Genomic DNA, 16,152 nt, shown 5'->3' with positions numbered 1-16,152 from the left:
TTGAAATCTTGGAACTAACCACTGGAACATTTATTAGCCGTGTCTAGGCTCACTTGCAATTGCTTGCTTCAATCACTTAAATTAGAATAAGTTTTGGATGTCAAACAACGTGATAAGTTTCTTTTGGAAACGGTCTCAATTTGAAAATGCTCATTTAAGAAAAAAAGTATGTATGGTCACAGAAAACGAATATGAAAAAAAAAATTTAATATGGTTAGACTCAATGAACTTCTTTTCCAATATAGGCTTATGCTGGTATATTAACTTTCTTGTTGAAATATATCATGTGCTATAAGCAATAACAGTAAGCATCACGCTGTTGTTATGGCTGTACCAAATTCACTGTCACTCTGTCAGTTACTAGTCTGCAGACCCAAGCAATGTTTGAGAACTAGTTAACGCTGAGAGACACCTGTTGAGGACATTGACATTCCACATTCCAAAGGAGGGGAAAATACCCATTTGTTCTAGGAGCCTCTTGAAAGGATGCTCTGAGGATCTGATACCTCCTGTTTACTGTTAGTGACCTAACCCATCCAAGATTCAGCTCTTTTGCAGTGAGGAAAATGGCCATGATCATCTTAGTCAGAACTGATAGGAGAAGCTAACGAAGCAAATTACAAAGTACTCTGTGTGACGCTGGTACGGGGCTAGCCACTTATGATGGGTCTTTTTATTCTTTTTCTGGCACAAGAACGCCCAGAGAACATGCAAAACCTTTCCTGCCACAGCTTACTGGGGGACAGGACAGACACAGGTTTAAGGACTGGTCTATATCTGCAAGAGCTCCCTCATTTGCTCTGAAAACTGCTCCAGTTTGGGACGACAGGTCCCTATCAGCCATGCCCACATGTCACTTTGTTGGCAAGCTTCTTTGCGACCAGTCTTCAGCCTCTTTTCATTCTTTTTGTGACCTTTCACAAACCCTGGCTTTTCTAAACACAATAGTTTTTTTTTTCTTAGCTGCAAATAGGATCTACTGTACACATGAGAAAATTGAAAAAGAGGAAGGTTAAACTCAGAAACTGCATAAAAAATTCCAAGATATCTGTATTTAAAACAAACGATTCAGAAGAAATATCAATATCGAAGCAGGCCTGGGAATGCAAGCCTTCTGTTGGTGAAATGTGTGTCCTTCGTTAAAAGTGGGAAAAGGATAATAATTTGCAAACTTATGATGCCTAGATGCATTTTTCTAGATTTGCTTAAAATAGATTATGCCTATCTCAGAGCATGCCCCACATCCGGGACTTGGGGTGGGTGGGAAACTGGCTGGGGCTTCTCCATCAACATCCCCCTTTACCTCATACATGATGGAAACAACATGGACATAATACTATTGCCCACTTCCCTATACCCCCAGAACCTTTTTTTTTTTATCATAATTAACTATGTAAAGATTGTCAACAAAAATACAATAAAAAATTATATAAAAAACAAACAAAAAAAATAGATTATGCCTGATCTAGGTAAGAGGTGGGGTAGACAACAGCAGGGGGCATCAAGAAACAGATCAAGACGGGAACAAATGCTGACTTGGTCAAATACGGTAGCCTAGGTGGCCATCAAGGACAGTCGAAGTATGAGTACATAGTAACGTATGGAATCATAGCTCCCAAAACTCCACAAATTAAAACACCCATGTGAGAGTGTTATTTTAAACCGCCTTGTGAGGTAATCAATAATAACCCACATTAAGAAATGGAGGTTATTCTTAATCCCTTAGGGGAAAGTGTGTGGTTTGCTTCAGCTGCAGCTAAGCAAGCGGAGTCCGGAGGGGTCCAACAACCTGAGATCTAGTGAGTCATTCACAAAGCTCTGTGAAGCCATGGAGCAGGGCCCCCAATTCAGGTCTCCAAAGGACACCTCTTGGGTTCATTCTGCTACATTATCTGTTAGCTGTGCTAACAGAAGATGACCTACCAAACATCTTCACCCAACCATCCTCCTCCTCCTCATCTCTCTCCCCATACCCACGAATAGCCCTTCCTTGGCAGTTCCTATCATCTGGCAACACACTGCAATCTGGTTGATCTTTGGCAAGCGTTCATCTACCACAGGGCCATTCTGATGCCACAGCCTGGCAAGACTTGCCTGTGCATACATAACCTCAGCTCTGACAGCCTAGGGGCTGAGGAAGCAGCCGCTGGGAAACGGACAGCAGTGGACGAAGGTTGCTGACCCGTTTCTGCTTATCCTTAAATACCAGAAAAAAAGAAAACTTTACCGCCAGAATTGTCAGCTTTATTATGCTAAGCAGTGCATAACTGTAGTCTGGGAACACAATATCTCCAATTTATTTATTTTTTTTATCATTTTGAAATATTCTCATATAGATACCTAATACATAACTGCGGATGAGACCCAAGGCTAAACACAAAATTCATATGTTTTGTATGAACATCATACACATAGCCCGAGACAAATTTTATAGAATTCTTAATAAATGTGTTGGAAAGAAAATCCATGCTGTGGAATTTTCTATTTGTTTCTAGATTTGTGCTAGGGAAACTGTCCTTCGGAGAATTTTAGATCTTCAGATGAGCATGCTCAACCCATGATTTAGTTATCTGACCCCTTTAGTGAAAGCAAATGGCACGAAGCAAGGCTTCTAGAACCCTCCAGGCCAGTGCCATTGCTAATAGCAAACAGGACATCAACACTTTGTTGTTCAAAGAATAAACTAATAAACACATGAAGCATAGAGTTAGACCTATTAAGTAACAAACTTCCCTGGGACTGTTACAAATATGTCCTTTTAAAGAATGCCCATTCGGGCCCGGCGGCATGGCCTAGCGGCTAAAGTCCTCACCTTGAACACCCCGGGATCCCATATGGGCACCGGTTCTAATCCCGGCAGCTCCACTTCCCATCCAGCTCCCTGCTTGTGGCCTGGAAAAGCAGTCGAGGACGGCCCAAAGGTTTGGGACCCTGCACCCGTGTGGGAGACAGGGAGGACGTTCCTGGTTCCCGGTATCGGATCGGCACAGCACCGGACGCTGCAGCCACTTGGGGAGTGAACCATCAGACGGAAGATCTTCCTCTCTGTCTCTCCTCCTCTCTGTATATCTGACTTGGTAATAAACTGAATAAATCTTTAAAAAAAAAAAAAAAAGAATGCCCATTCATTTCTGAATACCATTTTTAAAACCAACAGCTGTTATATTTAATGTAATGAATACTTTTTCCAAACAGTTGACTGTGATGGCCAGAGCTTTTATTTATTTTTTTCCACACAGTGAGTAATAACTCATAACATAAGTCAGGTGTCTAGTGCAGTGGTTAAAACGTCACGTGAGATGCCTAAAGTCTCTATCAGAGTGTCCAGGTATGAGTCCTGGCTCCTCCACTTCCAGTTCAGGAGACATGCGCATGAACTGCATATTAACCTGTGCCCTGGGGGGCAGCACCTGGGTCCTTGCCAGCCATGGGGGTTACCTGGCTGGAGTGCCCCTGCCTGAGGCTTGGCTCAGGCCCACCTCCTATGGGTGTCTGGCAAATGAGCCAGCAGAGCAAGTGATCTTCCTCCTTTTGCCTTTCAAATAAAATGAACATACAAGAAGAATTCATAGATGTATAAAGCACAATGCTACACAGGCCTTGAGGTCATACAGTTAATGTTCAAGAAAACTCCTGAATTAAAAAAAAAAAAAAAAAAAAGGTCAGAAGTTTGATTGGCAGATGAGCTGCTTCACACGATCCTAAGCTAACAAATCCCCCACCCCAGGAACAAAGATGGTCGGGCTGGATTGGGGAGCTCTACTGTAGCCCCAAGGAAGCCATAACACTGACGGTGGGCCAGGAGCAGTCCAGAGAACTTTCTAGACTTGAAGTGACTTGCAAGCATCACTGCTTAGGTGACCTTTACCAGGCAGTTTCTATTAAAAGGTACATATTGACAGGTAAAATATACCTTTAAAAAGTATATACTACCTTTGGAGGTGCAGAAAAATAATAAATGGGTTTCAGAACTGAGTTCAATCCATTAGGAAGGAAAAGAGTATTGACTCACAAAGTCAAGCCAACAATTAACCCAAAGGTGTGGCTCAAATGAACCCCTAGATAGGCATCTGGATTGTTTCTGAACATAGCTATCCCTCAGGAACTAAGAACATTCACACAGAGTTGGTTAAATAGATTTAACTTAAGTTCATAGTTAAAACGCTTTTGTGGAGAATCAAGATGGCGGAATAGTGTAAGGACACGTTTAAACGGACAGAAAAACATTTAATCAGGATGAAGCAGAGAGGACATATTTCAGGAAATAGGAAAGGCTACAACAAGAGCAGAGGGGTACCTGGAGACTGACAGACACAGGAAAGCAGCAGACATAATGATTTGGTGTTGCAGTGACTGATACTCCAGTGGCATTCAGCTAACAGCTATCTGAACTCCACCAGCAGCCGGAACTCCACCAGCAACCAGGTGGGAAGGGTCTTTCACTGGGAGCTTGGGAGGTGAACCCAGACAAAGAACTGTCTGTCCTGCTAGTCTGTTTGATTTGACCAGGAACAGAGACAGAGCAGCAGATCGCAGATGGGCAGTGTGACAACAGGGTGGATTTCACAGCCCAGTCAGCCCCTAGAGCTGAATTGGGCGCCATTTTGCTTAAGGAAGCAAAGGCAAGGGAAAAGACTGAGCATACACTGAGCTGGGAGTGAACTCGTTTCTGACTCAGTGAACTGCAGCAACGTGGCATTCTACAGGTTCCATCCAAGACAGGTCTGGGTAGGCATTGGATCTGACGGCCAGCAGATCAAGAATTCTAGTAGAGATACGTCAGGCGCCATTTTGCGCACTGTGGCAATAGCTTTAGGACTGCAGGGGACAAAGTGAACTGCGCATGTGCTGTGCTTGCAAGAACTCACTGAGTTCCATGGATTGCACTGGTCCCACAGGAAAATGATACTGACTGTGGCATCGTACGGGTCAAATTAGGTCCGTGTGGCACCCAGACCTAACGTCCAACAGGTTCCAGCAAGATCAGCGCCACCAACAACCTAGCTATATATAACACCTGGTGTCTCTCTAATCCTGGGACCTGCTCCAATCAGAAGTGCGAGAAAGGTTGCACAGACAACAGTGTATCCTCAGCACGGCATCACAGGAAGTGGAGAGTAGTGAGCCAGGAGCTGGGGTGAAAATCTAACATAAGAACCCAGACCTGGAACTCGCTGGAGGTTGTGGCACAAGTGGCTGCAAGCAAAGAGTTGTGTACCAACTGCAAAAAGTAAAATCGCTCAAGCAAACGTCATAGATTAGTAGACTGGATTAAAAAACAAAACCCTTCTGTTTATTGTCTGCAGGAGAGAGACACAATTCACCAACAAAGATCAGCAGAAACTATATTGCATGGCTTTTGTTATTTTGTGTTGGTTTCATCTCTTCAAAAACACTTTCTTCTGATTAAATCATTCAATGACTCGTAGATCATACACTAGCATCATTTTCTTCAAGAAAGTTCTTGATTTTCATTTCTTCAGCTACACATTAGCCATTTAGTGGCATGTTATTTAACTTGCATGGTGTTAATTTCTTTTTTCTCCCTGATGTTGATTTTGTTTTGGGGCTCTTCATTTAAGGGGATGTATAGTAGCTGTTTAATGGAGTCTGTCATATCTAGTAACATGTCATTTAACTTCATGGCATTGTAAATTTCTATTTTTCCTTCTATTGTTAATTTTGTAGAATGACTTTTCATTTAAGGGGATGTACAGTAGCTTTGAAATGGAGACTAACATCCAGATGTGAGCATGTAGTGTGGTATGCATTTTTGCTTCCAAACAAAGATGGACTTACAATGAAACTGTTTACTATATCTTGACAATAGGATTCTGGCCTCTTCTGCCATTGTCCAGGCCCGCAATGATGGACATACGACTGTATGATGAACTATACGTTAGTAAGGATATAGAGGAACTAGGTGGGGGGGGAATTAGGGTGGGGATAAGGGAATATGGAACTGTATCATAAAATGATAATAATAATAAAATGTAATACATACATAAACAAATAAAAACAGAAAAAAACCACTCTTACAATGATGTGCACAGACTTCTATACAAGTGCAGAAGTGTGAGCTTTTTTCAAATGGGCATCTTTGCTCCATCTTTCACTCTCCCTGGGAGAATATTCTGTGTTACTTTCAGAGAAAAGAGATTTCACCTATTAATGGATGACTGCTGCCTTAATTCTTAGCAGTCATCTTTCGGCTTAAAGGGAATAAGCCATTATTTGCATATAACATTATGCAAATGAGCCTCATGAAAAGATCCCACTTTCATTGAACAAGAAAACAATATGATTTGCCAGCACACTATGAGTTCCTGTTTCGATTCTGTGACTCCTTAGCAGTGTACTCTAGCAGAGCGAGTTTCCTCACCCATGGCACACATGGTGAAATGCCAAGGCTTCCAGCTGCTGTACAAGACACTTTCCCTCAAACTTTTCAAGGCTCAGTGGCTTCTATAAAATGTACAGCCTCTACGGAATTGAACCATAAATTTTAAAATTCAAAATAAAAACTAATAATGATTAAAAAAAAAATAGTTGGCTCTCTGCATTCCAAACCCTTTCCCATGGGGTAGCCTGCTTAAAAATTCTTGACAGGGATGGCCACAACTGCTCTCAGAGGCCCTGGGTTCAAGTCGAAGCTCTTCTCCCATTGTAACTTCCTGCTCATCTACAGCCAGAGGCAGCAGATGACGACTTCGGTCATTAAGACATTTCAGACTGAAGTCATTGAGACACATACAGATTCAAAAGGCACACCATATGTTACTTCCTCCAAAAAGACTCACAACCGCTTTCTAGATGCTTGTCTTTAGGATTCAGTGACCCAAAATACTCTAACACAGCTGCCTCCACATACTCCTGTGCAACTGCTCATGGTGTAAGAACAACTACGCTCCGCCATACTACTAACTTACACAAGCTCTCTTCAAAAGAGGCTAATACAATTTCTTAAAAAACTTTAAAAACATAAAAGTTCCTATATATCTTAGCTGTGTGAAGCCAACGTAATTGAATTCATGTCTAGAATAATCTGACAATGGCAAAGGCAGCAGTCAAAGGATAGATAAACTTCCCTTTGTCCCTCTTTTCCTGGGAAACTTTCAAATGTTGAAAATCAATTCCTTTTGTCCCCTTGTTATTCATCTGTTACACATTAAATGGGAACTCTGGGCATCCAATGATTCCCGCAGAGTCTTTCATCTACAGAACAGCCTGGGATAAATTAAATACTTACTCTCCCTCACAAATTACAGATACGTATTATAGTAGGCTATTGATTCATCAGCTGATGCCTTGGCCCGTTCAGCTTGGTGAGACTAGCTAATTGTAGTCTTTTTTTTTTAAAGATTTATTTATTTTATTACAGCCAGATATACACAGAAGAGGAGAGACAGAGAGGAAGATCTTCCATCTGATGGTTCACTCCCCAAGTGGCCGCAACGGGCCGATGCTGCGCCGATCCAAAGCCGGGAACCTGGAACCTCTTCCTGGTCTCCCACGCGGGTGCAGGGTCCCAATGCATTGGGCCGTCCTCGACTGCTTTCCCAGGCCACAAGCAGAGAGCTGGATGGGAAGTGGAGCTGCCGGGATTAGAACCGGCGCCCATATGGGATCCCGGGGCTTTCAAGGTGAGGACTTTAGCCGCTAGGCCACGCCGCCGGGCCCTAATTGTAGTCTTTTATCTGAAGCTATTTTGGGGTTGAAGATGATGACGCTATCTTAATTTCTGTGCAGCATCACTAAGCTGTTCTGATCCTATAGGAAGTTCAACAAGTTTACGGAAAAGGGAGTTAAAATAAAAGGCTCACCTTGATGCAGAGGGTCTTGAAATACAGACATTTAAGAGATGTCCAAAAATTTTAATGGAAAGGCGTGTGAAGAAAAAACTACACATGAACTTGAAATTATATGCACTACCTGGTTTTCTATTAGTATTTTTCTTGAATTTTTCCCAAGTACTTTCATATTTTAAAGAGTATTCTATTAGAGATGGTGTTTTATATTCTTCCCAGATCACGGACTCATTCAGGCTACCCATGTGCGTATATGTGCAAATGTGTGAGGTTAATTACACTGGAATAATACGAAACATATCACTTCTGACATCACTTTTCTGCTGTGACATGACCATCCTAAGGGTGTGACACACGTAGTTTATGCAGCAAATGCTTCTTGCGCATTGCGTTTCAGGATCAACAGATAAGGAATTAATATTGATCCTAGACATGGAACTTTATTTTTTTCAGAGACTGACGCTAATGCAACACGTCCCTATTAAATCTGTTGTATTAGCACAAAGCCATGCAGAGGTCAACACTCTCACGCACACACCACAGAGTTTTACATCTCAAAATAATGCTGGGAAGTTATACAAGTTTTATCCTAATATGATATTAAACAAAAATTAAGCATTTCTCAAGTCAAAGAAATTTTCCTCTAGTTCTTAAATTAAAAAAAAAAAGTTTGTGGTAAATTCCACAAGTGCCCCAATATCCTTAATTTTTTTCCCCAGAAAAGATTTGTTTGTCTAAAACCCAATATCCACTTTGATTTCTGCTCTCCTGGAATCGAAAACGCACATTGTCAGCACTAAAAGTCAGCTGCTTCTCCTCCACGCACCCACAGACGCCTTACCTCGCTGGAGTCCTCTTGCTGATTGATCACCGCCAGCGCGTCCTCGGCCGCCTGCCGCTTGGCCTCGGCCACTGTGCGCTCCATCTTGGCTCGCTCAGTCGTGATCATGTCGTGGGCTTTCCGCTCTGCCTCGGACACAGCTTTCTGCAGCTCGGTCATCGCCTGGCGCTTCACCTCATTGACAGCCTCCTCTGTGTGCCAACCATAGCAGACAGGACAAGAGAACATCTCTCGGTTAGCTACAGAGCTGGGATTTAGAGTGCTTTCTGTAGAATTCTGTACAAGCAGCAACCCTCACACAAATGATTAGGCAGTCTGGCTGTCTAACAGCAAGGAGCAGATTTTTGAAATTCATGTAGGACAAGTAAGGGTGAGGATTTTGACATAGCTTACACTTCTGAAGGTACTTTTGAAACTTCTCTATTAGTACTCGCACGTTTCTACCTTCAGCCTTGACTCTAAAACCATACTAAACACGGAAAAGGCCGGAACACCCAAGAGAAAACTGGGGAAAACTCAGACATACCAAGAAGGTAGTTTTTCACAGTCTAAAAGGAATACAAGGAGTCAAAGGGGTAAACTGTTCAGCAAGAAGGAACAGAACACATTAACATTTCCACATACTGAAGTGTGAGCCACTATTCAGCTGGTAAAGAAAAAACACAACACCAAAGTGGGAAGGTAATTCAGAGAGCAATTAAGTTAACACATAGCTCTTAAACAAAACCCTGATGAAACAGATGGTCCTGTTTTACTCCTAAAATCATTTCCCGAGTAATATGCTTCCAAATCTTTAAAGAGTGAATGATAGAGATTTTTCAAAATCATCTTCTCATTTCTAGAGTCTCAGCTGCAGACCATTTACGTCATCAAATATGTACAATGGTTTTGTGTAGCCACCTGTTGCACGAGGCCAGCACAGCTTATCCACAGCACGGGACGACATAACCAGCCCTGACTGCAGCCCTGCCAGGGGGCAAGGGAGAGCTGCGTTTTTGGCTGCAGTTCGGGGTCAAAGACCCAACTAATGTACAAGGTAAGATTGACAAGGCAAACAAGTCATTTCCATTTTAAAAAATTAGCCATTCTAATTAACAAGGGAAACTATCCTCCCCTGAATTAGTTTATCTAATTTTCATCTTTATTCAAAGCAAAATGACAAAGATTAATTGAAAATTTAATAAGCAGTAATTATTAACTTGGCAAACCTAGTACCAATTAACACTCTATTAAAAGTAATTATGACATGTTTCATTCAAGTGTTTGCACTTAATTGTTCACCCACTTAAAAAGCACCTTAATTAAATGTTCTGTTTAATTAAAAACATAGATTCCTAATAAAAATGTTTTACTGTAGATTGAAGAGGCAGAAGATGTGAGGACTCTGATGATTTCGTAAATGTCGCTGGTTTATGTCACACATCCATGGTGTATGTCTTGGGGATCATCAAGAGCGCTCCGCTAGGAACGCACTGCCATAGTTTTAGCAGCCGCCATCATCTCGGGCACCTCACTTCTGAAGAACATATGTCTGCAATGAATGCCTGCTAGGTTTTCTGAACTAAAATATCAGGGAAATATACAGAGTAGAAGTATTGGCTGGCCTGGGGGAGGACTCAGTGAGCTGGTCTGAGGCATTTAAAAATCTGAGGAGAGCCTAAGCATTGCAGACTGAGCTCACAACACCTTCACCAGGAGATGAAAGGATGCCTTTACTGCCCTATCTCAAACGGCTGGGGCAGCAGGGAGGGCTGCCCTTCCCACTATTCAGCCACAGTCTAATTCAGCTTGAATATTCAAGGTGAATTAAAATTCTATCTAAGGGGTAATACAGGACAATAATTTTTGCTTATGATCAAAGCTGTAGCTTGACTAATTTTCTATGCAAATCAGGCAATTTATATTTAAATTATGCATTCCTATTCTAATCCCACAAGCATATACAGATCAGCACAGAGAATTGGTAGGACATTTGCAAGGTGCTTGAATATTTATTACCAACTGCAAACATTCTCTGATCATTTGAAAAGAAATAGAGTGAAGAAAACATCCAGGAATGATTTGTAAAACTATCCTCACCTTACACTTTTCTAGTTTTACAAAGACCTGCCCTAAAGTGTGAGCGCCTCTTTTCCCTCTGCTGTGGCTTCTGAAAATGCCACTTTCAGGGCAAGACGGACGTGACCTTCAGAATCTGTTGGGTTTCTGAACTTTAAAATGTGTATGATTATTTTGCTATCACATACTATTGGAACAGTGTAAAAAATGTCCTTGGGGTCTGCAGATGAGATAATCCTGTTGTATCAGTGTGAGTGCTCCGGGTTCAGCGACTGCATGGTGGTGGTGTGACAGCATCCTTCTCAAAAAATGCATACGTTAAAATATTTATGGCAAAGATACATCATGTGTACAACATGCTCCGAAATAATTAAGAAAGAACAGAGAAAAAAGAAAATGAAGATGTTAAATAATATGGTAACGGGGAAACAGTAAAAATTGTAATGAAATTCTTGTGGTATTTTTTGTACCTTCCTGAAAGTTTGACAATATTTCAAAATAGACTGTCACAAAAACAATACGATGTGTTTTTTACATTCCACACATGCTTTTAGCAGTTACAATTTTCTGTGGGAAAAGGATGTACCTGACTCTACTACCCCCAAATTTTGTTGAGTGTTTGTCACAGGATTTCAGCTTTATGTATGTATCTTTTGTCACAAAAAAGTAGCATGTAAGACTTGCATTAAAAAACGTGCTTCACCGGATTATTTTCTTAAAATCATTTTCTTATATATAAAAAAAAGAGGTGCGCATGGCCAGTGTTAGAATGTTTGAAAACACACTTTGGCACCGACACAGCTGAGTACAGATGTCACGTTTTGCTCCTGCTGCTTTCCTTCTGCTGGGCGCCTTAATAATACAAACACCTACATGCCTATCAAGAAGGCTCGGAAAATAAGTACTATAATCATTTTGTAAAGATTTCCACGTGAAACTATCATTGCTACCTAAGGAATTTAGCCTATCCCTGAAAAGTTATCATTCATCAATAGAAAACTATTCCCAACTTAATCTAGAACATCACTACCGACCTAACAGAAATGATGGACATGTCTAAGACAAAACGCAAACATCGTCAGCTAAGATGTAACAACCCTTCTCACAGTGTACCTGGACAACGAAAACCACCATTAGTCTTTCCTGCTCTTTACACCTGAAGTAAATTCAGAATTAGATTCAGAATTAGATTCAATAGACTGCACTGTGTCGAGGAGAAAGAAAACAACAGCTTACATAGCAAATACACAGGGCAGTCCTGAATCTTCTTCCAATTGCCTCCCACTTACAGTAGGACTTCCTTTGTGCATAGCTATTCAAGTTGGCTTTCCAACGAACAAAAATCTGCTCTCACTGAATAGCAGCCAAAGACTTGACCAGATAATAGCACAGAAGAAACTTAGGTTACATGAGATCTTCCTGTCAGTTTATGCTTAGGAACTATCAAGAATTTAACTTAAATACAATATAAGTAAGGAAAACACAGAAAAAGACTCCCTCTCCTCAACATGTAATTCAGACTTCTTCCATCCAGAGTGACAGGTCTGTGTAATTCCAACCAGAATAAGATGCACTGGCAGCTCAAAATTGGGGACAAAAATGGTCAGAAGGAAGATAAAGCAACTCCTTTACAGCTAAGTGGCACTCGGCCTTTCTCAGAGTTTTGGAATTATCCCATAATGGCTTTCAAAAATCTGCTAATGCACTGTAGCAAAGAAACACATATATTTAAATTTTTAAGTTAAATGGATCTACCTGACTTATACCTGACTCATGGTCCCGTAAGAAAGCTTTCTGGTTATGAATCTGAACTATTAAACCTAAACTGCACTTAGATTTTGAAAACCTTTGACATTCAGGAAAACCGCTATCTCTTAGAAAAAATCAAGAAAAAATACTTGGGTAGTGTACAGAAGACCAGGGATCCAGCCTGTTGCACACAACTACAAGCACAGCTGCATCAAACCAAAAGTCAGACACATAAATCTTTTGTGGAAAAATAAATAAATAAAAATAAAAAACCTCCCCTGGACTCTTTGATTGGTGTTGCCAGCCCTATACCATTTGCATATTTGCAGATTCAGGAATTCCTGATTTCACAATTCAAACATACGCCATCTTCTAACAGTTGAATTTACAACAGCCTGAAGTTGCTGTGTATCTTTCAGGTCACTTTTAATTTTTGAAACATTCTAATACTTTCTTTACTTGGTTTTTATACGTGTTTTTGCCCGACTGGTATTTTCACCAGTGTTCTGCTAGATTGGAACTTTTTATTCCCAATAACAAGCCAACGGGTCACTAGGAACTTTAAATTTCCAAAAGGAAGAACAGTATCTCTTCATGGAAGGTAGTATGTATGGAAAATAAAACTAGAAGTTTAGGAAATTTATCATTCAGTTTAAAAAGTAATAGAACCACAAGCATTGAATAGTAATTAGGCCAGAAGAGTAATTTTAAAAGCTAATGCTAATTTTTAATTTTTAATTTACCAAGCCAACTTAGATTGGATGTGACAGTTTATTTTTCAAGAATGCAGAGCAAAGTATTGAACTACATAGGTTATTTTCAAAAACATGTTTTTCTTTATCAAAGGAAAATTATACACATACTAAGACCTCCTATGCCACATTTTAGAACAAAATCCTTAAAAGTTCCAGGAGTTCACTCACTGAAAAATGGAGATTGAAAACAGAAATACTGCAAGTCTCCTGATAATCATGTTGCCAGCAGATGCTAGTAAAATCAAAATGATTTCATGTCTCATCAGGCCTGGTTTAAGAATATTAATCAGATCATTGTTTTTTTTTCTTCTGGTTTTGTTTTGCGGGTCTTTGTTTTGTTTTGGCTGCTGTTGTTGTTAGCAGTGAAGTCCTTTCTTGTCATTCTTCACATCACTGCATTAACAACTGCACACAGCTGCCAGACAGTGAACTCGTGTTTTGAAACAATTCTTACCAGCTTTCTTCCAGATCTCCTCTGGCACGTATCCAGATGCAGGCCTGTGAAGGAATTCCCGATGTGCATCTAGGAAGGAGGGGGAAGGGGCGGAGACAGGAGCAGTAGCATGAGCGCACGTTTGCCATCACACGGAGCAAGGCAGCAGTACCCGCTTCTCTAGGCTTCTCTATAGAAACGCAGATTGAAAGATTTCTCTGCACACCCCTCCTAAAACTGTTCACCTAAACTGTTGACATATGTCTTGTTAGAGTTATACAGTTAGACTACCCGAAAAACAGCCAGGTTCAGCAAAATCATGCTTCAACGCTATGAACAGCTAAATACTAAAATTAAAATAGACATGAGGCAGCTGAATAGTAATCCATAGCCATTTTAAGGTGTATAGAACCCGGTTGTATAGAAACTAATAATTGAAATGTCAATGTAGAAGTCACAGGATGTGGTTCAGAACTTGCATTCTTTCTTTTTTTCTCTTTTAACATATTGGTTACTTAATACCATGTCACCCAAGAAACCGCTGAACTTATCTGGACAATAAGATGCTGGACTCTATGCTTGGTAGATGCTTGCAGTGAAAGAAAATTTCAACTGAATTTACACTGTGGTATTGCAACAAGGTGGAGGAATCCACCATGGGGTGGGGGGTTTGGGGTAGGGGGGGAAATCCCAGTGCCTATAAAACTGTGTCAAATAATGCAATGTAATCAATAAAAAAAAAAAGACTGAGGATTCATTCACTCCCAGAAAACACAGAAAATAGCAAGCTAGCCATCACAGCCCAAGGAAAACAGAAGGTCGGTGGTCTAAATGCCTTGTATGCTGAGAGCCAAAGGGACTATACATATCTCATTAGAAATGCAATGTTTGGGAACACAGCTCCCAGGACTCTCTCTCCCCATGTCTAGGGGTATTTTATTTTGCTAAAGAAAATAAATTGTATTCTAAGGTGGTCTTCCTTTCAAATGTTTAGATACTGTTTTCCACAGAGTTCTAATTTACCAACTGGCCTCCACAATGGCTAACCAGCTCTCCCACCCTGTCACTGGTGACAAACTGCTGCCTCCTGCACCTGCTTCTGCTCTATGAAGAAAAGTGTGTGAGCATCTCGCTCCCACCTGCTGGCTGGGTTGTCACGTGCCTCGGACATTCCTTCTATATTAAAGTAAATCTATCTTCCTTTTTTCTGGTAAGAAACGGACATTACAATTTCCCATAAGTTAAGTTATGGGTTTGATATAGGTGGAACAATGACAGGCTTGGAATGGACGGACTGTCACTCAACTGATCAAAAGGAATTAGTACATATTTTCCAGGAGGAAGTTAACATCAACCTTGAATTAAAAACACTCTGCTGCTCAGATTTTAACAGTTTGAGAAAACAATTGAAAATGAAGCAGAAATACTAATTTTCAAAACAACAGGTTCCTGGAAATGATAAGAAGCATTTTATGTTTTCAGATGTGCTTAAATAGATTGCTACACTATTTAAACTTCCACCTGTGAAGGTGGCATTTCACATATCCATACAGCTTCCTGCTAATGTGCCTGGGGAGGCAGCAGAAGACAGACTGAGAACTGGCCTGCCAACCATGTGGGAGACCTGAATGGAGGCCCTAGCGCCTGCTCTCATCCTGGCCCAGAACGAGCTGGTGCAGATATTAAGCAAGTGAACCAGGAGACGCATAATCGCCCTCCCTTCTCCCAGCCCTATTCTCTGTGTTGTTCCACACTTCCAAAAAAAGTCTTTAAAAAACACAATAAAATGTGTACTGCAATTCTCCCATATTAGACAAAAGTCTCCATATTTATAAGTCTTAAAGAAAAAGCCATTTTATCCACTAAGCAATATCATAATTATTTAATCCATAATAGAGTGAAATTGAAATTTTCTCTACAAAAAGAACTATCGAACAATACACTGGTTTTAATAATTCTTTATCTAATGATACATTGAAGACTGAAGAAACTCAGCCCAGTCTATTTGGTAAGACTGCAGAATATCAAAGTTGAAGAAACTAGAATAAATTGAGTTTTAATGAAATCATTACTTGAAATACATTTGAAGGCTTTGCATCTCGGCAGAATATATGGATTATCAACTGATCAGAACACTCGTTTTCCCCACCTATGTGGATTGAGCAAAAGCTTATGCAAAATTTTGGTGAACGATATAGAAAAATTCTTGGTACTATCTTAGCAATATGTCTTAAATCTAAAAGTACTGAAAATATAAAAGGTTACTTGAACAGTTCATATCACAATCTTTTCCTTATGTAATACTCTAATGGGCTGGAGAGACCCATGCATTCTCTGTGCATGCTCATTCCTATCAAATAAATTTGAAAAGCAAAATGCTTCCACAAAGTCACTTTTAATTCTTAAAACAAAGAGAGCTAGATAAAATGGTTTGCTGCACATAACACCTATTTTTTTTAGAGATTTATTTATTTTTATTGAAAAAGCAGATATACAGAGAGGATATGC

General features: G+C 40.4%; 1 protein-coding gene across 1 annotated transcript in view; it reads right to left on the bottom strand.

Moving 5' to 3' along the window:
- Positions 1-16,152, bottom strand: part of RUNX1T1 (RUNX1 partner transcriptional co-repressor 1) — a 139,292-nt gene that overhangs the window by 13,343 nt on the left and 109,797 nt on the right. Inside the window, 2 exon segments of the mRNA XM_058668803.1 lie at positions 8,650-8,840; positions 13,666-13,734. Of these exon segments, the coding sequence (XP_058524786.1) occupies positions 8,650-8,840; positions 13,666-13,734 (260 nt within the window).

The sequence above is a fragment of the Ochotona princeps genome, chromosome 9 (assembly GCF_030435755.1).
Source record: "Ochotona princeps isolate mOchPri1 chromosome 9, mOchPri1.hap1, whole genome shotgun sequence".
Classification (NCBI taxonomy): Eukaryota; Metazoa; Chordata; class Mammalia; order Lagomorpha; family Ochotonidae; genus Ochotona; species Ochotona princeps.
This window is presented reverse-complemented; position numbering and strand designations above follow the sequence as displayed.